The following is a 22,341-nucleotide window of genomic DNA, read 5'->3' as shown; positions in this document are numbered from 1 at the left end:
GAAACAGGGCTGCAGGCTCCAATGGACAACTGCAGCAAAATCACTCTGCTAATTCATTTTGGACAGTAATCTGGGCTCTGGAATTCAGTCAGCTCTGTGGAATTTCATCTTTTCCAGGTCTGAAGAAACAGACAGAAAAAAGCCACAAGAGCTTAAAAAAACCCAAAACCAACACTTCCCAGAGCATCAATATAGGCTAATGCTGGGAAGACAGAAATTGCCTCATTAACCAAAAGTCACTTAAAAAAATATTTATTCTATTTCTCTGCATTAGGCTTTTACTTATGAATGAACATACAGAATATACAGATAAAGCTCCCATTCAAACAGGAGCTTGAAGAATATAAGGAAAGAGAATAGTCAGAGAGAAAATAAAAAATGCTTCATATGTATTCTTCCCATATAATTCTGTTGTAATATGTTGTAAAAATGTTCCAACCATTGGAATGAAGTATTTGCCCAAAATTTTAACTTATATCAGTATATTTGAAACTTAATCCCATATTTTTCCATAATAGTCACAGTAGTGCCAGATCCTGGCTTTATTTAGGATCTGGCTTGTTACTAACCATGATCTCAGGTGCTTTGTGAACTTGACTTGTCACTTTTCATGGTACTTTCAGTTTGAGCTAATCCTGTTTCTTCATATTTTTATTTGCTGCGTGACCAGTGAGTGGGGGAGAGACAGAAGAAGACCCTCAGAATGGAGGAAGAAGAATATGAGGAAGTTGTGGAGGTAAGAAGAAAACCTTGAGAGCAGAAATGATTGTTTCCTGCCTTGTGAATGAATGTATTAATCGCTGTAATGAGACTCTGCTCAGGAGCATAGGTGGCTGTTTGCTCTCTGAAGATTAGGGGGTGATTAGATATCTATTAAATGGTGTAATCAGCAAAAAACCCACAACAAACAACAACAGTTGCTCTCAGCGGAGCAAAGTCTGCCGGTTCCTGCCATAGTTCCTGGGTTTAAATAAGGACTGTCACCCTCCCACACCCACAGCACGAGCTTTTCTCATTACCCCTCTGCGTAATTATAGCTGCACTGGGCCATCTCCTCTGCCTCCTGGCTCGCCCTCTGTCACCCAATCCGTGCTGGAGAGGATGACTTTGGGAGCCCCTTCCTAGCCCTGTGCCCACTGCAGTGCAGGGAGGCAGGAGCTTTGTGCTACTGAGGGACCATGAATAGCTTTAGCCTTGGAAGGTGCAGAGGTGGAGCCAGATTGAAGTGGCAGGACAAGGGGCCATGAGTGCCCACTGCCAGAGGGCAGGGTGAGATGGGATACTGGGGGGAAATTCTGCCCAGAGAAGCTGTGGCTGCCCCTGGATCCCTTGGAGTGTCCAAGGCCAGGTTGGACGGGGATTGGAGCAACCTGGGCTGGTGGAAGGTGTTGGAGTTGGAACAAAATGGGCTTAAAGGTCCCTCCCAACCCAAACCACTCTGTGGTTCCCTGATTCTTTGGCTGTGGAGTTCCATCAGGGATTAATTTGCCAAGAGGTCATTTAAACTCAGAATTCAGTTAAAAGACTCCCCAGGATCTGGGGAACCTACACCTTAGCATCATGAGCAAGTGCCACTGGAGCAATGACTTTGCTGCTGAAACAGTCCGTGAGGTCAACAGAGTGGTCTTACTGCATTATTACTGTTCTGAAATTAATTTATGTGTTATTGAATACCTAAATTATTGTAGCAAAATGCTCAGTGTTGGAGGAAAAGAAGAATAAATGCAGACACCTCACAACTCACTGTCACCACACTGTGTTTGGTGAACTGTTGATTTTAGGTGATGTGAGGGCACTGAGCCCTGGCTGAGGACTTTAAAGATTTCAAACAGCGAATGAAGTAAAGCCAAATGGATTAGTTAAATGTGTTCTGGAAAACAAAGAGTTAGCACTCATAAAGTCCATTTGAAGGCATTGTACCACCTAGTTACAAAACACCAGCCTTCATTAAATTTCCTATTAGCACTTAGAATTGCCTTTGTGCTTCTTGAGCGTTGTGTGTTCTCAGTAACAGGTATTTATTTGCTGTCAGGTTTATTTATTCCTGCTGGAATTGTGTTATGTTGTTGGGCTTTCTGTCCACACAGCCCCGTTTCAGCCTTTGTTTTTAATTTTCAGTGACCACCTTGCTGCAGCCACGTCCCTCAGACAGACCGAGGTGGCACTGCTTTAGTAGCTTCCCTCAGGGCACTCACGGTGAGAAGTTACATAAAAGAGGAACAACCGCATTTGGTGCAATCTTAAGGCAGATTAAACCTTTCCCAGAGTTTTCTTAACTAAGAGCCCACTTTCATATGAATCCATGATTTTAAACCTCCAAGAGCTCTATCAGAAATAAATCTTCTGAAAGAACAGAAGATGGTTGTTGAATATCGAGTAGCTGAGGCAACGCCAAGGATTTTAAGATAATATGTTTTTAATTTCTTGGGAATTCCTAACCCCATACTTGGCATCCAGCTGTTCTGTGATGGGAATGACACAAACTTGGGCTGCTGAGTTACTTGTGGAAGGTTTGGTGGAAGGATTGTGGAAAGTGTTGTGAAGGTTTGGTGGAAGACTTTGTAGAAGGTTTGGTGGAAGACTTTGTAGAAGGTTTGGTGGAAGGTTTTGTAGAAAGTTTGTGGAAGGTTTGGTGGAAGGTGAGGTGGAAGGTTTGGTGGAAGGTGAGGTGGAAGGTTTGGTGGAAGGTTTCTGGAAAGTTTTTGGAAGGTGGGTCCAACACGTCTGGGCGAGAGAGCAAAAATCACCTCAAAACAATCCAATATACCACAGGATGGGAAGTACGAGCCGGTCGCATCAACTAACTGTGAGGAACAGCTCTGGGGAAAGCACTAAAATTTCAATGAGAATTTTTTTAGGTCTCGATTCAAAGGGCTTTTCTTTTTGCTGCCACACTTTTTGGTATGTGAACCTGAGCAGGTATCACTGAGGAGATTCCCGAACATGAACCCCACGTTTTCACATTTCTCCTTTCTGGCAGTTCAGCACCTCATGGATAACCAGCCATGCCGGTTGCTACAGCGGGTGGGGGCAATGCCCGTAAATGCTTTTTCCCCTCAGTTTGCAGCGAGGGGAGATGATGGGGCAGAGTGAGGGGAGATGATGGGGCAGAGTGAGGGGAGATGATGGGGCAGAGTGAGGGGAGATGATGCCAGAGTAAGAGGAGATGATGGGGCAGAGCGAGGAGATGATGGGGAGAGGAGGAGATGATGGGGCAGAGCGAGGGGAGATGATGGGGCAGAGCGAGGGGAGATGATGGGCAGAGCGGGGAGATGATGGGGCAGAGCGAGGGGAGATGATGGGGCAGAGCGAGGGGAGATGATGGGGCAGAGCGAGGGGAGATGATGGGGAAGAGTGAGGGGAGATGATGGGGCAGAGCGAGGGGGAGATGATGGGGCAGAGTAAGAGGAGATGATGGAGCAGAGCGAGGGAGATGATGAGGGCAGAGCGAGGGGGAGATGATGGGGCAGAGCAAGAGGAGATGATGGAGCAGAGCGAGGGGAGATGATGGGGCAGAGTGAGAGGAGATGATGGGGCAGAGCGAGGGGAGATGATGGGGCAGAGTGAGGGGAGATGATGGGGCAGAGTGAGGGGAGATGATGGGGCAGAGCGAGGGGAGATGATGGGGAAGAGTGAGGGGAGATGAGGCTGCGGAGCGAGGGCTCGAGCGCAGCGCGGTCCCCTCAGCGCGGCCCCCTCAGCGCGGCCCCCTCAGCGCGGCCGCCATTTGCCGCCCGACAGCGCCACCGTGTGGCCGCGGCTGGACATGGCGGGTCGGGGCTCCCTTCAGTTGGTGATGGAGGGCGAGCCTGAGGATGGAGAATCGCGGAGTTATTGACGCTGGGAAACACCTCCGAGGTCATCAAGTCCACCCCTAGTGCCCACCAAACCATGTCGTAAAGTACCACGTCTACGCGTTCTTCGAACGCTTGCAGGGATGGTGACTCCACCGCCTGCCTGGGCAGCCTGTTCAATGCTTAACCACTCTTCCAGTGAATAAATGTTCCCCAAAATCCAATCCAAACGTCCCCTGGCACAACTAGAGGCTGTTTGCTATCGTGCTGTCCATTGTTTCTTTGGGAGAAGAGCCAACCTCCATCTTGCTCCCCCCTCCTGTCAGGGATTGCAGAGCCAGAAGGTCCCCCCTGAGCCTCCTTTTCTCCAGGCTGAGCCCCCCCAGCTCCCTCAGCCCCTCCTGCTGCTCCGGCCCCTTCCCAGCTCCATTGTCCCAACCAGGAGAGATGTTCCGTGGAATCTGCTGCTCACGAACGAGCAAGGAGCGGTGGAAGATGCCAAGGTCAAGGGCAGCCATGGCTGCTGTGGCCACAGGACTGCGGAGCTGAAGGTTCGGAGCGCAGTGAGGAAGATAAACAGAATTACAATCCCAGACTTTGGAAGGACAGATTTGGGGCTGTTCAGGGAAGATCCTGTGGGGCCCAGGAGAGTTGGGTGATCTTCTAGAATGATTTTCTCAGAGCACGTGGTTCAAAGTGCAGAAGTCAAACACAGCAGGAGGCTGGTGTGGAGGAACACGGAGCTCCTGACTGAGCAAAATCACAAAAAAATAAATGTACTGAGGGTGGAAGCAGGATCAGGACACTTGGGAGGAACATAAAGGCTTAAAACATTACAAAATCCACTCCTTCAAGTTCAGCTGGATTCGACGTTCAGGAATGGCAAGGAGGAAAATCCACAGAACTACAGGCTGGTCAACCTCACTTCGTTCTTTGGGAAGACTTTGGGGCAAATCGTTTGGGAAGCTATTTCTAAACACAGGAAAGACGTGAAGGTCATGAGGAGCTGTAAACATTGAGCTATCAAGGGCAAACCTGGGCTGACCCATCTCATCAGTGCTTCTAATGAGTTCACGGCTGCTGTGGACAGGGGGAGGGCAGGGCAGTGAAGGTTGTGTGTCTTGATTGCTTCAGGGAGACCTCTTTGTATCACCAAGTTTATGAGGTGTGGGGTGGAGAGAGCACAATAAAGTGGGTGGAAAATTGGCAGGGTCAGAGTTGTGGTCAGCAGGACAAAGCTGAACTGGCAGCCAGTAATTATTGGTGCCCTTCGAGGACCTGTAGGTAGGACCAACTCTGAGGAGAGGCTTAGAGAAACAGCCCCCTCCGAGCATCACCAAGCACTTGGAAAGTCCTGGGCTTTAAGTGCTCATTCTTTCAGCATGGTCATCATTGCCTTCCCTCTTGGGGGTAAAATTAGATAACGACCCTTCATTAATTGCTTGGACGAGGATTAGTTGAGGAATGCGTGGAAAACACCCAATCATTAACGCAAAAAATGAGGGGATATTCAGAATTACCAAATGACCCCATCGGCACCTGTGAGCTGCAGCCCTGTTCCTGCAGCAGTGTGGTTTTCAAACAGCTTCACAGAGCTACAATTTGCTGATCTGACCTAATAATGATATTTTTTCCTCCTTTTTTTTTTTTTTTAATAGTACTACATTGAGGAGACAATTATTGAGGAGGGCGAGCCACATGAGGTAAAGGTCCCTGTCATTATTCATCTACTGTCTGTATGCATGTAATTAATGTGTAACTCTAAATTAGTAGCCCTTTTGTATTCTGAGGTTTCATTTTTCACATTAAACTCACAAATAGTTGCTGTTTAATACTTTATTTCCTCTGCTGTGGGATGATCTAGAGGACCCCTTTGCATATATCAGTTCTGTTCCCTTCCCCTTGTGCAATTTCCCAAAAAACCCTGATGGTTTGCAGATTTCACGTCACTGGTAACAAATATTTGGGTCACCAAGGGTTTGTTGCCACAATTTTAAATACTGTTTACAAAACAGGTATATCTCAACTCTCTCCTATGTTATCATGAAATATTCTTTATGGCATAGGCTTGTGCAGAAACCAAAGCTTTTAAATGTTTAATTCTTGATGTATTTTCAGTTCTGTCTCCTACTACTGCAAACAGCTATCAGAAATTCGACTTTAAAGGCAATTTAAAAAAAAAAAAAGAAAAATTATACGAAATAAAATCTGACTCTTATTCAGGTGATTTTGGAGCACGTTTATAAGTTGTAATAATTATTTTTAAAAGCTTTTCATTAGAATCATAGTGTTAATATTTTTGTTTGCAGATCATAATAATGTTTATTTGTTGACGAACAAGAATATAAACTATTTAAATTCCTTGGGAGCTATACATATTAAACAGAGGCAGCTTCCACATCCTCTTGTGATTAATTACACGAGTTTGATGCAGAAGCCAGCCAGACATTTAATTCTTTGTGGCTTTTTTTAGGTTGGGTGATGTGTAGTGGGAGTAATGGCTAATCCCAGCAGGAAAAGCGTCACTGGTGTTTTTATCTCCAGGTGGATCTGGACGAGCTTTTGCTCACTCAGAGAAGTGAAAAGTACACACAGTAACGAACTTTGAGGGCTACAAAACAAGTAATTATTTTGATTTCTTTATTCCCAGGTGGTCACTGAGATCACTGAGACCATCAGCACAGATGTCTCAGTTCCCCAAACCACCCCAAGCCCCCCCAGTGTGGAGCAGGAAAAGCCTCCTGCGGAGGAGGTGGCACCTCCAGCCAGGACAAAGACAATCCGCACCAAAGTGGACCCAGCCAAGTTCTTGACGCCTTACCTGGAACACAGCAACAAAATGAAGGACCTGTTCAGTGAGGTGAGATTGTCCCACAGCTCTGATTTCTTCAGGAACACCTTCAGAAGATTTGGTGGGGATTATTTGATGATTATCTTGCAAATAACTAAATTTATTTTGAAATTAGGATCACAATAATATCAACAGTCAATTCCCAATTATTATACAGCAATGGATATATAGTAATATCAATAATAGATTTTTATATATGAATTATATATCTAAATTTTATATATTATATATTATCAGTAGTAGCTTAATATCGATATTAAGCTACTACTTAATAGTAATAGTAAATAATGAATTAATAATTAAGAAATAATTAATTAAATAATAATTAATAGTAAATAATTAGTAGTAATTAGTAGTAAATAATAATTAATATCAATATTAAGCTACTACTTCATGGTAATAATAAATAGTAAATAATAAATGATGAATTAATAATTAAGAAATAATCAATTAAATAATAATTAATAGTAAATAATTAGTAGTAATTAGTAGTAAATAATAGTAAGTAATAATTATTAATATCAATATTAAGCTACTACTTCATAGTAATAATAAATAATAAATAATGAATTAATAATTAAGAAATAATCAATTAAATAATTAATAGTAAATAATTAGTAGTAATGAATAGTAAATAATAGTAAGTAATAATAATTAATATCAATATTAAGCTACAAAGGAGAATACAATCAATTAAAGGTGATCCAAGCCAGACTAAAGTTAGAGATGGATTTTTTTCTGTTGTGTCAGATGGAATAAAGTCAGTTGGTTAAAATAAGTATAACTGCAAATGTAATTGAGTAATGCTCATTTCTGTTATTAAATAATCACCCCACATTCTTATCCTAACCAGGGAAATGTGGCAATAATTGCCAATAGATTTCTGCCAGAGCTTTAGGCTGTGTCTTAATTATATTTGCCATTGTTTTCTTCCAGAACAAGTACAAAGAAAAATTTAGAAAAGAGAGGGGAAAGCCTTACGCTTCCACCATTGATACCCCCGAAATCCGGAGGATCAAGAAGGTGCAGGAGCAGCTCAGTGAGGTGGGTGACAACTGCATGAGAAAACAATGCTTAGTGACAGTGAAGAGGCAAATGAAGTCTGAATTTTGAGTGCTGGATAAGAAGTGATAATTCCACCCAAGCTGCTGTTTTGCCAGGGGAATGTGCCTATATCAGTTTGGCACTGCAGTCGGTGTTTACCTGGGAATGGAGTGGGAAATGCAGCTCCACTGCACGTCCTGGGGGTGGATCTCTCATTGTACAGAGGGGAAGCACTCTCAGAAACAGCTCTGTGATTCCAGACAGGCACCACCTCCAGCCTGGAATCCCAGCTCTTGAACCCCTCTCAAAGCTGCATTTCTGCCTCACTTCATTCCCCACATCCATTGCTTTCCAGAGCCTTCATTTCCAGGTCCATTCAGGTGTTGGGTGTTTGGTGTCAGAATGTCAATATTGTGATTTTCTTTGAAAGCAGAAAAGCAGCGTTGCTGTGGAATAAAACAACTTTCTGTGCCCTGCAGGTTAAATACCGCATGGCTGGGGAAATTGCCAGGACTATCTGCCACGTGGATGAAAAGGCCAAGGATATAGAACATGCCAAGAAAGTGTCCCAGCAAGTGAGCAAGGTGAGTGGCTTGGACTGTGGGAACGTCAGTGCATCGTGGAGCTGCTGACATGAATAAAGGTTTGAGCTCAAACCATCTTTATACAACAATTTAGAGGCACAGGGAGGGACAGCAGAGAAGTTGGTATAAATATATCTTGTAAATTTAAATATAATCTTAAATGCTTCCATTTGCTGCCTTCAAATGTCACGGGACTGAGGCTTTCACTTTGAAATAGTGTCAAGAGCAGGTAGTTTATTCACAATATTTACACAGTATTGACAAAAGTAAATGTTTTTCTAGTGATTGAGTGACCAACTGGCTGATCTTTCCTTCCAGGTGTTATATAAACAGAACTGGGAGGAGAATAAGGACAAGTACCTGCTACCCCCTGATGCTCCAGAGCTGGTGAATGCAATAAAAAACACAGCAATGTTCAGCAAGGTAAGAGAAAACAACCCCAGCTCTAAGCAGCTGGAGGGAGAGAAGCTTTCCAAGGCGCAGATTAATTCACAGTGAGCATTCTGGTGTTTTTCTGGGTTCCAGAAACTCTACACTGAGGAGTGGGAAGGAGACAAAACTCTGTTTTATCCCTACAATGACAGCCCAGAGCTCAGGAGGGTGGCACAGGCTCAGAAGGCTCTGAGTGATGTGAGTACCAAACACAGTTGGGTTCCACCATAGCTTGGTAGGATATTTCTATTCTACACTAGAGTTTTATAATATTTTAAATTAAATATTTGAATAAAATGATTTCAAGGTCTTCTGATCTTTCATAATCAGTGAGGGGACCTCGAGTATCTCTCCAAATGGAGAAACTCCCACAGCTGGCTGTAAATCCACCCTCGTGGGTCTGCAAATCTGTCCCTCAAACAGCCATAAGCAAAGTCAGGAATTGGCAAGGCTGGGGGATTTGCTGCTCTTTGGGTACCCAGAACTCTCCAGTCAGGGATTTCAGGTCAAGATTTCGGTGAATTTTGCAGATGTTCACTGGTGACACACTGACTGAAGGGGTTGCTGCTGCAGTGACTGTGGGCAGATCTGCTGCTGTTCACGGGGTGGGAGCAGAGTTGGATGTTGTTGATGCTCAGCTTGGCAGTTACTGGAAATCTCTGTCTCTTCCCCATTTTCAGATTGTCTACAAAAAAGGGCACGATGAGCAGAAAGTCAAATTTACCTCCCTGCCAGACCCCCCCGAGGTGGAGCTGGCCAAGAAGGTGACAAAGCAGCTGAGCAATGTGAGTAGGATGCAGTGTCTTTTCCTGTAGAAACCTCACTTTGGGAGTTAGAGGAGCAAAAAGGTACCTAAAGACAGGCAAAGAGAAAAGAAAAGAAATGCAGGAAGCCCAAATTTGCTGAAGAAACTGGAACCAAGTTGTATAATCTTGTAAGGCAAAAGTGGGATTTTAACTCAGTTCAGAGTTTAGGACAAGCTTGAATTTATTTTATTTATTATATTGTGTATTGAACATTTTCTGCTCCTTAAGATTAGAGAGTTACACTGTTCACTTCTGGTTGCAGGACCACTCGTAAAATATTATGCTGAACCCATTTGGAAGGTGAAATAATTTTGCTTAGAGAAAACTTGTATAATCTTATTATTCCATAATTTGAAAGCTAACTTGTCATCAAGAAGATTTTGTAGCGTGGAAAAACCAAGATCAGTATCATAATTCTTTGAAATGAAGAAAATAATAAGCAGCAATAACAGTAAATTCCTACTTAACTGATGGGCAATATTATGTCCCAATATTATGTGAGCAGTGAGAAAACAGAACTAAAAGAATATGTTAGTGAAGAATCACAGAGAGATTTTCTTATCGATAACTTTGTTCAAAAGAGATTATTTATGCCACCTCTTTATCCTTTTTAGGTCAGGGGAGGAACTAAGAGCAATAACTGAACACTGAAGTGGTTTGGTCAGATCATGTTTGAAGTGTTTTTGACATTAGCTACTGAAGTGTTTACAAGGCAGATGTAAAATGTGAAGCAACTTTAAAAATACAGCTGTGAAAACCAAACCTGTCAAGTGGTGGAAACAGAGCTGTGTCTTGGGGGTTAAATCTGATTGTTGTATTTCCTTACAGATTAATTACCACGAGGACTACAAAAACAAAATCAAAGGCAAGTGGAGTCAAACTCCGTGCTATGACGTGGCCATTGCAAAGATGAATGCAGAAAATCTGAGTATGGTGAGTGGGTTCTTCAGGAAGTCCTGAGCAGCTTTATCCCCTGTCTATAATAATATGGAAAATACTGATATAATTTACCTGCTCCTCTTGTGATATTTCCACTTTCCTCAATAAGCCACTTTGTGGATGTCTGATTGGAATGTAAGTGCATTTGATCCGTGGTTTTCTGTCTGTCTCTTCCTAACAGAGAAAGTACCAGGAAGACTTTGAAAACATGAAGGACCAAATCTACTTCATGCAGACTGAAACCCCAGAGTATGAAGCCAACAAGAGAGCTTCAGATAATGTCAGTAAGGTGAGTTCTGGGTGTTCCACCTGCTCAGCTTCACAACAGTCCCACAGTCAGGCAAGTTGGGGCTGAAACTCTTTTGTCAGGACCTTTCATGGTCCTTTTCCACGATGAATGATAAGATAAGTAACAGGGGCATTTTTCCTGACAAATTCAAGATTATAGCATAGAATAGAATCATATCCCAGACTGGTTTGGGTTGGAAGGGGCTTTAAAGCCCATCTTGTTCCAGCACCGACACCTTCCACTCTCCCGGGTTGCTCCAAGCCCCGTCCAACCTGGCCTTGGACACTTCCAGGGATGGGGCAGCCACAGCTTCTCTGGGCAATTACACAGGTTAGTGAACATTGGGCTTTTAATACTGATTTTTCAAACCCTGCCCTTTTTGGTTTTATTTTTTCAAGGTGAAATACAGAGCAGACTATGAAAAGAAGAAAGCTATTGCAGATTACAATGTGCTTCCTGCTACAGAGAACCCACTGCTGAAGCAATTAAAGAATGCAGGCAATATTCTGAGTGATGTAAGTACCATGAGTTTCAGTCCTGTCTGAGAAACCAAACTCTTCATTTCTTCACAAGGCCTCTCCTTTGGATCTCTTGGCATTTTTAGTTTTGTATTTAGTCATGAGATGCCCCCGACCAGAACAGTTCAGGTAAAGAGTCATTTCTCCACAGATGAGTGGGGGTTATAGCAGTGGCATAGCTAGTTATTTTATAATTCATTTAGATCCCTGTGGATAATGGATCACAAGAGGACAGTTCTTCCCTTACTGGTTTAAGGAATTTCAACTGATACAATAATGATTAAATTTGTGGTACTTTTACACCTGCTGTATTCTGTTACTCGCTGTAATGGCCTTCTCAGGTTCTCTCCTCTTGCTGTTTTCATCTGCATGGTAAGAGATGACATATTTCTCAGTGTCAGAACTTCAAAAACCATTAGTCAGACCTTTCTGGCTTCCCTCACAAACCTAAAAAAAAAAGTCACTTTAAAAAATCAGGGGGAAAATAGTGCCATCTGTTTCCCTGTCCTGTGGGAAATCTTCTCTTTGCAACCGTTTCACAGCTTTCCTCTTGCAATTTTTAACGTGCCGTGGGTGAGTTGCAGTGAAACCTCTCCTGCATCACCTGCCCTTATTTTCTCTTGCAGAAATTATACAAAGCAGCCTATGAGCAGTCAAGAGGCAACAAGATGAATTACTGTGACACCCCCAAGTTCCAGACCGACGCTGCTCTGAAGAATTTCAGCGACGTACGTGCTTGATTTATGTTGTGCCCTTCAGCCCTGCCCCTCTGGGTTACTTCTGTTTATCAACTCAGCATTGTTTTCCCAGGTGAAATACAAAGAGGCCTATCAAAAGAACATTTTGGGGCACTATCTGGGCAGCTTTGAGGACCCCCATCACACCCACTGCATGCAAGTGGAAGCCATGAAGAGCGACGTGAGTGTGGCTGTTGCTCTGCTTTCCCCAGCACGCCTTCATTTCAGGGAAAAGCTCAGCTCTGGTTTCTTACTCGATGTTGATTTTGCCCCTAGAAAAACTACAGAGCAGATTACGAGGAGGAGAAGACAAAATGCTACTTCCCCCAGACCATAACTCAGGAGTATGAAGCCATTAAGAAGTTGGAGCAATGCAAAGATGTAAGTAGAGAACAAGAGTGGAAATCACCGGAGTGATTCCTGTTAACTTCAGGATTTTGAATTTGGCCTGACTGGCTGAAGTTACTTTTAAAAACCTTCATCCCTGTTTTAGAGCCTTTTGTGACATCTAGTGATCCAGATAGATATTGCACAAGCCCTTTTTTAATAAGTAAAACCATAAAATTAAAGGAATGGTACCAAAATGAAGAATGCACCTCAGGCATTCAGCTGCTTAACTCAATATACTTAAAAATTAATCCTTTGAAAGTACTTAAGTTACTTTATTCATAATTTTATTTACTTTATCAATGCTCGGAAAATACTTTATATGCCTCTTCTGCCAATGTATTCTTTATCTTCCTTCAGCACACCTACAAAAAGCATCCTGATCAAACCAAATTCACTGCAGTCACTGACTCTCCAGTACAGAAGCAAGCAGAGATCAACAGCAAACAACTGAGTGATGTAAGCAAAATTACCAACCTCTGCCCTCTCTCACTTCATCACCCAGTTTTAAGAGAACTCCTGAAGTAAATGTGTAGTTGACTGTGTGTGTATTTTCACAGTTCCAGTGGAAAATCTCCTGGAAATCACATTATTTTTGTAGGTTTTTTTTAACTGACAATTAATTTGGACTGCTAAATTTCTGTCTTTATTTTTCTCGGCAGATATTGTATAAATCCAAAGGTGAAGAAATAATTCACAAGTACCACCTCCCTCCTGATGTGCCCCAGTTCATACAGGCCAGAGTTAATGCCTACAACATCAGTGATGTGAGTATATTTGGAATTTAGAGCTCTCCATCCAAATGAAGTTTCTGTTAAGTTCACCTTTTCTTTAAGAACTATTGCAAAATGGGATTGGAATAATGAAAAGCAAGGGGAGATGATCTGAAAAGTGGTGCTGTTCCTCTCCTATCCCAAATGCCCAAGCTCTGAATTCAGCTAAACTTTTGCTTTTGTGCTTGTTAAGCAAATTTAAAGCTGTCTGAACATTCATGAGCATAAACACCTTTCAGTGCTTTACTGCTGTAAACACTGAATGACAAAACCAGAGCGATATTATTCAGAGTCCTATAGGTTGGGAGACTTATATCATTTATTTTTATATAAAGCATTACATGGGCAAGCAGTACAAGCTCTCTGGGTGTCACTTCCTGTTGCTGGGCTTCCAAAGACAATTATCCAGCAGGAATATTGGAATGCTTTTTCCTGCCATTCAGCTACTTGCCTGCCTGCTTTGCCTCCCTACTTGCATCCATCCAACACCATAAAGACCTCCACTGACAGCATCAATTATATTGCCTTTATGATATTAAATTTTTGGTGGCATTATCGGCCTTCCAGGAGCGGGATAAAAGCTGCTGTCGCCTTTAATAGCCTTGAAATGCAAATATTCTGTCCAAACTGATGATAAAAAACCAGCCAGACTGCTTTCTTCAGTCATTTCACACCACAAGGGCTGAGTTTGAAGCTGACAGGAAAAAAATTTCTGAAGGTTCAGTCAAATGAAAAAGGACTTTGCTTAATCAATGGCAAAAATGCCACTGATGGAGTTGTTCTAAATAAAAATTGAAAAAAATAAAATGCTTGTGGAGTTAATGATTATCTTTGTAGCAGATTTATTTATCCAAACAAAACTGCAGTTTGTGTGCAGGTTAACGTTTTTACTTGAAATTTCTCAGACTAAACTGAATATTTTGACTCTGTAACTGTAATAAAAATAATGGCTTAAACACTTGGTTAAAATCGCTGCTCCTAACCCTGTGAATTCCTTTCCTTTCTCCCTCCAAGGCTAACTACAAAGCAGACTGGAAGAAAACCCTTTCCAAAGGGTATGACCTGAAACCAGATGCCATTCCCATTATTGCAGCCAAAGCCTCTCGGAACATTGCGAGTGACGTGAGTGCCATTTACAGCCCGTGGAACACACACACACCTGCTGCCCTGCAGCTTTCTGTAGCACCTTGTCTGCTTCAAGTATTCACCAGCTCATCTGAAACTTTATTTATTATTATTATTATTATTATTATTATTATTATTATTATTTACCCATACTCTGTTCTTAATTGCTGTCCTTCTGCTTTAGCAAAAGGTTGCAAGTGACTCTTCCAACCCCTTCTTAAACATCCCAGTTGAACATTGGGGTATCTGATTGTTTGGTTGGGGGGGGGTTTCAAAAATGTATTATTATAGTTTATATGATATTATATAGTTGGTTTATTATTATTAGATTATAGTTTATGTTATATCTTAATTAAAAGCTGAATGTCCCTGGGGGTTGGAAGTCCATGGCAGTGGAATATCAGTGGCAATGGTGAGGGAGGGCATGTAGATGAAATTTATGAGCTTGTAGAATGAACTGCAATGGTTAATACTGTGTAACTCAGTATTTTGAAATCACCCAGAGCTTGTGTCCTCTTTCCCAAGTGGGCAAACCTCTCTTTGCTCTGTCTGCAGTACAAGTACAAGGAATCCTACGAGAAGGACAAGGGCAAACAGGTCGGGTACCGCAGCCTCCAGGACGACCCCAAACTGGTTCACTACATGAACGTGGCCAAAATCCAGTCGGACCGGGAGTACAAGAAGGACTACGAGGTCACCAAGACCAAGTATCACACTCCCCTGGACATGTTCAGTGTGACAGCGGCCAAGAAGGCCCAGGAGGTGGTTACAAACACGGGCTATAAGCAGCCAATCCACAACTACACCCTCCTGCCCGATGCTGTCAGCCTGGAGCTCTCCAGGAACGTGATGCAGCTTCAGAGCGACGTATGTAATCATTCATCAGCTCATTATTGTCTTCCCATAACGGATTGTGTTGCACTATTGGCCTTTCAAGGCTAAAAAATTCATTTCTGTAATCCAATATGTATTATATTGGATTAACAGTAGATTGCGATGTAGGTGACTGGTTTGGAACCATTTATTTTCCAAAGATTATCAGGATTATATTTAGGTGATAAATTCTGGGGAACTTACCTAGTGAGTAACAACTTTCTTTATATCTCTACGTATTTGGTTAATTCCCAGCAAATTCATGTAGTTTTATAATTACAATGTGTTATTGCTGTGATTGTTATTTGTCCTGTCAGAGATCATAGGTTATGTACAGGGTCTAAGTACTGACTTTATTATATTTTAAGTTTTATTTAGGTCTAAATTTTGCCTCAAAAATGATCAACCAGGAGAAGTTTTAAGGCCTTACCTGTGTTTCTGTGTAATGATGTTGTTTTCTTTGCCTCACTGTGTTTCCTTGTTTACTTTTTAAAAGAATTTGTACAAATCTGACTTCAATAACTGGCTGAGAGGGGTTGGCTGGGTACCAATCCAGTCCCTGGAGGTAGAAAAGGCCAAAAAAGCCACGGAGATCCTCAGTGAGAAGAAGTACCGGCAGCACCCCGAGCAGCTGAAGTTCTCCATCCCCACGGATGCCATGGAGCAAGTGCTGGCCAAGCAAAATGCCAAGACCATGAACAAGGTGAGGAGTCCTTCAGGTCATCAGGAGTGAGCCACAGTTTGGGTCTTTGGCTTGGAAAGTTGTGCATTCTCACTGATGTTGGTAAAGCTTCCAGTGGGTGTAGTGGTTGTGTGGTTAAGACTGGACACTAAGAGGCCATGGAAGCCTCAGGCTGTTCATAATTAAGAGAGTTTCCTTATTTTTATAAAGATTTCTGCTTTGTGTATGTGATTAAAGATGTCTTCTCACTTGAAATTCTGTCGGTTTTGTACGATTTTCCTTGCAAAGTGAAGTTCTTTACATTTATCCATGGTTATCTGGGACCCCACTGATCCTTCTTCCATGTCTGCCATGGAAAGAGTGTCTGTGAAATAAAAGTCATTCCTTCCACTAAAACAGAGAAGAATTCCCATTTTCAATACTTATTAGTTCTCAAAACAAATTTCCAAATGTGTCAAAGTACTAAAGGGAGGAAGGAGATAACAAATATGAGTTGTCCCTCAGCACTCATATTTGTGAAGGTTATTTATGATGCTTATGGGACTTGATATAAAATATTAATTATTGCGAGTGAGCAAACCAAAAGCAAATTCATTCAATCAGAGTTCAGTACCTTTTCAGTGCTAAAGATGACTTTGTGATTGCAGAGGCTCTACACAGATAAATGGAACAAGGAGAAGACCACCATCCACGTCATGCCAGATACCCCAGAAATCCTACAGTGTAAAGTGAACCAGCTCACCATGAGTGATGTGAGTCCCTGTGAGACCAACCACTGGTGTCATTATAATGCCTTTTAAAAAAAACTATTTAAATTCAGATGCAGTTCAGTAGTTCTGCCTCTGTAATGCTTGTTCTCTTTCCTGTTTGGGGTCAGAAACTCTACAAGGCTGACTGGGAGGAGGACAAGAAGAAGGGCTATGACCTGCAGCCTGACGCCATCCCCATCAGAGCTGCCAAAGCCTCCAGAGACATCGCCAGCGATGTGAGTTGGGTGGAATTCACTTTAAATGGCCCAACCTGAGGCCTCGTGATGTTCTCAGTGGTAAGCTGGATGTTGAGAGTGCAGTTTGGGACTGAAGCTCTTGCTGTTGTTTCTCAGTACAAGTACAAACTGGCCTACGAGAAAGCCAAGGGCAAGCACATCGGGTTCCGCAGCCTCGAGGACGACCCCAAGCTGGTGCACTTCATGCAGGTGGCCAAGATGCAGTCGGATCGGGAGTACAAGAAGGACTATGAGAAGGCCAAGACCAACTTCCAGACCCCAGTGGACATGGTCAGCGTGGTGGCAGCCAAGAAAGCCCAGGAAGTGGCTACGAATGCCAACTACAAAAACCTGATCCACACCTACAACGTCCTGCCCGATGCCATGAGCATCGAGCTGGCCAAAAACATGATGCAGCTGCAGAGTGATGTGAGTAAGGGGGGAACCTTCAACCTTTGCACTGCAAATACAGCCCTCCTCCATTCATGAAAGCACAGTGAGATTATATTTATATAATATCCAGTATGTATTATGTTGGATTAACAGCAGGTTGGGACGTGACTGGTCTGGAACCATTTATTTCCCAAAGATTTTCAGAATTATGTGTAGCTGGGAAGGTCCAGGGAATCTGACTGGCAGGGAACAACTAAAACAACTATTAAGATAAATAACACTAGTTTCTTAGTGAAATTAGTTCAGCTATTTACTAAAAGGTAGTAAATTAAATTAGTTCTTCAGCAATTATAGCCATTTTATTTTTCCAGACTCTGAAATATGAAATTACACCTGTTGCTAAAGAATTTCAGTTCAAAAATATGCAAGTAAAATGGACATTTACTCCTTGCAGGTCCCACCAGGCTCTTCAGGAGCAAAAGTTGTGTTCAGGCCAACACAGGAAAAGCATAATTTCTGATTAATACCTTTTATCTTGTCCTTCCAAATTTACCAACAGGAAGAAGTGTCAGGATTTACTGATTTTTTTTTTTTTTAATGTATCTGGGCTTTTCTTTTCTCTTTCTGTCTCCAGAATCAGTACAAAGCAGAGTATGATGAAATGATGAAGGGGACTGGGTGGCTCCCACTGGGCTCCCTGGAAGCTGAGAAGAACAAAAAAGCCATGGAAATTGTCAGTGAGAAGAAATATCGGCAGCACCCGGACAAGCTGAAATATTCTGTTCCCATGGACTCCATGAACATGGTCCTGGCTTTAAATAACGCCAAAATCATGGATGAGGTGAGAAAGGGGTCAGCAAAATTCATCTAATCTTATTGTAGGCACAGCTTTAGAAACCATCCAGGTTTTTTTTAGTTCATGAATATATTTTAAGTGCTAAAATAAAGGGATAAATTGTTAGGATAAATGTTAATAAAATAAAAAATTTAAAAGGTAAAGATGAAAAGATAAAAATTAATAAAAGATAAAGGTTAGTATTACACCACTGCCAAGGCACTTTATATTTCAGATAGGAAATAGTCTTTTAAATTGTTTTATTCAATGATGAGAGATGTTGACATCCTTTTTTTTTTAATCCTTCCAGCACAAGTACAAACAAGCCTGGGAAGAAGACAAAAAGAAAATTCACATCACCCCAGATATTCCCCAGATTGTTTTGGCAAAAGCAAATGCATTTAACATAAGTGAAGTGAGTACTGTTTGTAAGGCTCTGACCTTGCCTGTAAGTTTTTATTAGGAGTAGGTGAGATGACAGCAAATCCAAGTCTCTCTAATTCTCACTTTGCTAACACGTAGTAATTTCCCAAAAATTTATTAATTTTCCTTTTCTCTACTGCCTCCCCCAAAATTAAATACCAAAAGTAGCCAAGAAAAAGCCATGTTGTTTATAGTCAGATGCTGAAATGTTCAGGTAGGTCATCAAAATATAATAGTTGCTAACAGGATGGTGCAGTTTGAGTGCTAGGCATGTGTGTTAGTGCATTTATTATTTGTTATTTTATTTCCCCATGCACAAGGTTTTGTACTGGACTGAAAACTCTTGCAGATTGCACCTGTGAAATTACAGGCAGATTTTGGTAGCCAGTTGTTACATAAAGTATTGCTTGTAATTGTGCGTTGAATGTGGGCAGAAAGAGACATATTTGTGTCTTTTTTTTTTCTTTAATCTGACAACCTTACAGATGTAACTTTCCCCCACTATTTGTCCATGTGGCAAACACGCAATCTTTTGCTTTTTGGCAGAAAATGTACAGATCTTCATTTGAGGAATCCAGGAAGAAAGGATACGACCTCAGAGCTGATGCCATCCCTATTAAAGCTGCCAAAGCTTCCAGGGATATTGCCAGTGATGTAAGTCCTTGAAACTGAAAGTGATCCATTTTAGGTGTTGTAAAGTGCTCAGTTTCTTGACACAATTCAATTTCAGATGCCAAATATATGAAGTCTGTTTATTCTCTGGCTTGTAAATAATTCTGGCATGTTTGATATATATTGGAATATGTTGTAATATATATTGTAATACATTGTAATATGTATTGTAATACATTTTCTCAGGGTAAAGAACAATTTCTTTGCAAGAAAGATAAGGAAATACAGAGGGACTCTGAGGAAAAAATAAAAAAAAGGCATTTAATTCCTCAGAGTGATAGTGCTTGGATACCTTATAAATATCTGTTGTATATTTGTAGTTTAAACAGAATATTCACAGATTATTAGAAATACTTGAAAAGAACAAATATGGACTTATATTCTTTTGACTTCAGTGGTGCAATTATCTTGAATACCCTGCTTTTGAAGGCACCCCAGACAACTGGTTTGCTTTAGAGTGCACCCTAAGAGTAAGAGGACAAAGCCACCACCTCCATGTGCTTTGTGATGTTTTAACTATGTCAAATTTTTATTTTAATCTGAGTGTGGGGGGTTGTTTTCCTTAAAAGGTAGATATTCCTTATTAAGCAAATGATTTATAGAGTTGTGGAATGGCCTGGGTTGGCAGGAACATCAAGGATCATCCAGTTCCAACCCCGACACCTTCCACCAGCCCAGGTCGCTCCAAGCCCTGTCCAACCTGACCTTGGACACTCCCAGGGATGCAGGGGCAGCCACAGCTTCTCTGGGCAAGCTGTGCCAGGACCTGCCCACCCTCCCAGCCAGCAATTCCTTCCTAATGTCCAACCTAAACAACCTAAAGCCCCTGTTTGTGTCCTCTTGCAGTACAAATACAAGTTAGGATATGAAAAGGACAAGGGCAAGCACATCGGGTTCCGCAGCCTCCAGGACGATCCCAAGCTCGTCCATTACATGCAAGTGGCCAAGATGCAGTCGGACAGGGAGTACAAGAAGGCCTATGAGATGGGCAAGACCCACTACCAGACTCCCACGGACGCCCTCAGCGTGGTGGCCGCCAAGGAGGCCCAAGACCGTGTGACCAACACCAACTACAAGCGCCTGATCCACCAGTACATGCTCCTGCCAGATGCCATGAGCCTGGAACTCTACAGGAACATGAACCAGATACAGAGTGATGTAAGCTTGGGGTTTGATTTTTTGGATCTTTTGCCTGTTCTTACATCACAGCTGTGTTTTGTGTGAGCTGTTTCCCAGAGTCACACAATGTCCTGAGTGGGAAGGGACCCACAGGGATCATCGAGTCCGCTCCTGGCCCTGCATGGGCCCATCCCCAGAGCCCCACCATGTGCTGAGGGTGAATTGTGAGCTTTCCTTTCGTGTTCTCTTGGCAGAATGAGTACAAGCAGGACTACAAGGAGTGGTTCAGGGGCATTGGGTGGAGTCCCATTGGTTCCCTGGACGTGGAGAAATCCAAGAAAGCCACGGAGATCGCGAGCGATCGGAAGTACCGCCAGCACCCCAGCCAGTTCCCCTTCACCAAACAGAACGATGCCATGGACTTGGTCCTTGCAAAGCAGAATGCAAATATCATGAACAAAGTGAGTATTTATGGGGGAAATGAGGCAAACACAGAGAATCCATTCCAATAAACAATCTGTAAGTGTCTGTCACCACCTTTATGGAGCAGCATTTCACTGGGAAAAACAGCTGTCACTGCCTCCTCTTTCTTCATTTTGTTTCTTAATGAAACAGTTATTATTATGATAAATAACGTTGTTAAAAAATCTTTTCTCACTTTTCTACAACCTCTGTTCTTCCCATTCTTACATAACAATTACTGGTCCTGAAAATCTTGATAGTTGGACTTCATTAGAAGCAAGGCTGGATAATAATTCAACTGGTTCTGGATTAGGTCATTACATAGTAAAATCAATCTAAGCCAGCACATAGGTCTTTTTACCCCTCAGTATACACAATGTGCACAAAGGAAAAGGTGAAAACCCCTAAAGAACCATCTTTTGTGTTTTATATTAATGTTTCTGATGTACTTTTTATCCACAGCATGCTTATACTCAAGCCTGGGAGAAGGATAAAACTCAGGTCCATGTGATGCCAGATACACCAGATATTCTCCAGGCAAAACAGAACAAGACAAACTACAGCCAGGTAGAGTTTTTTTAATTCTTCCTATTAACTTTTTAAATTAATACCTGCTGGGGGTTTAGAACACAGGCAAGAATTTTTATGTGAGGAATATTTTAAGAGCAACATTAAGTACCAGCTTCAGGCTACAAACTAACAGACTAAATTGCATTACAATGTGTGGAAAATGTAAATCCTGTTTTGGAAACTGGGGTTGCATAAGCCACACTCTGTGCTTAACAGAAAATCAGTTAAAAATTCCTTACTATAAAATTACAAGTTAATTGTGTATATTTTTAACCCAGGGGAAAAGAGATACATGCAGTGATTCCTTCTTTCCTGTCAGCTTTCAAACAGGAGAAAGTGACAATTGTGCCAGAAAAAAATCCTCAGGTTTTGCTTTGCATCATTGTTCAGAGGGAAATCTTTGACTTGCAAATGCCTGTCCTTAAAATCCACTGTGCACAGACTCACTTGACTATGGAATGGCTGCACAAAACCCTTAGGAATTAAAATGTTGTTAAGCCAACTGAACAGTCATCCCTGGTGTATATATCTCAAATTCCCAAGATGAGCTCCAGTAGGAAGCTGCTACCATGGCAGAAAACTCTTTAATGCCCATCCTAAACCTTGGAAGAGCAGTATTCCTGGTTTACCAGTTTCCCACGTCTCAGTTCCCATTCCAGCAGCACTTCCCTTGGAAGTGGAGCCTGTGAAGTGACCAGGATTTGGTCATGTGGATCATTAATGTACCTGAATAGAAGGTGGCATTCGTATTACTAAGCCTTTTTAATGACTGTTGTTTTCAATTTTAGAAACTCTACAAGCTGGGCTGGCAGGAAATGATCAAGAAAGGCTATGACCTCACACCTGAAGCCATTTCAGTGAAAGCTGCCAAAGCTTCCAGGGACATTGCAAGTGATGTAAGCAGCATTTCTGACTCTTAACACACTTCATGTAGTTGCTGTAACCTACAGTCACACTGGCTTTGGACACACCTCTCTCTAAGGTGTGGCTTGGAGTCTAGACCAAAATTGTCTGCTCTTTTTTGGATGTTTCCTTTTCAAAGCAGCAG

At 42.1% G+C, this 22,341-nt stretch overlaps 1 protein-coding gene across 1 annotated transcript in view; it reads left to right on the top strand.

The window, feature by feature from the left end:
* Window positions 1-703: 703 nt before the first annotated feature.
* NEB (nebulin) overlaps window positions 704-22,341 on the top strand; it is a 97,700-nt gene continuing 76,062 nt past the window's right edge. Inside the window, 29 exon segments of the mRNA XM_050340518.1 lie at window positions 704-736; window positions 5,453-5,497; window positions 6,445-6,654; window positions 7,582-7,689; window positions 8,169-8,273; window positions 8,592-8,696; window positions 8,799-8,903; window positions 9,386-9,490; window positions 10,340-10,444; window positions 10,632-10,739; window positions 11,138-11,254; window positions 11,884-11,985; window positions 12,068-12,175; window positions 12,271-12,375; window positions 12,742-12,840; window positions 13,044-13,148; window positions 14,169-14,276; window positions 14,835-15,146; window positions 15,649-15,855; window positions 16,482-16,586; window positions 16,712-16,819; window positions 16,937-17,248; window positions 17,847-18,053; window positions 18,358-18,462; window positions 19,017-19,124; window positions 19,989-20,300; window positions 20,516-20,722; window positions 21,186-21,290; window positions 22,082-22,189. Coding sequence (XP_050196475.1) covers window positions 704-736; window positions 5,453-5,497; window positions 6,445-6,654; window positions 7,582-7,689; window positions 8,169-8,273; window positions 8,592-8,696; window positions 8,799-8,903; window positions 9,386-9,490; window positions 10,340-10,444; window positions 10,632-10,739; window positions 11,138-11,254; window positions 11,884-11,985; window positions 12,068-12,175; window positions 12,271-12,375; window positions 12,742-12,840; window positions 13,044-13,148; window positions 14,169-14,276; window positions 14,835-15,146; window positions 15,649-15,855; window positions 16,482-16,586; window positions 16,712-16,819; window positions 16,937-17,248; window positions 17,847-18,053; window positions 18,358-18,462; window positions 19,017-19,124; window positions 19,989-20,300; window positions 20,516-20,722; window positions 21,186-21,290; window positions 22,082-22,189 — 3,969 coding nt within the window.

The sequence above is a fragment of the Myiozetetes cayanensis genome, unplaced genomic scaffold (assembly GCF_022539395.1).
Source record: "Myiozetetes cayanensis isolate MyiCay16 unplaced genomic scaffold, myiCay2020 scf9, whole genome shotgun sequence".
NCBI lineage: Eukaryota > Metazoa > Chordata > Aves > Passeriformes > Tyrannidae > Myiozetetes > Myiozetetes cayanensis.
Note: the sequence above shows the minus strand (reverse complement) of the source record. Positions and strands in the feature narration are given on the sequence as shown.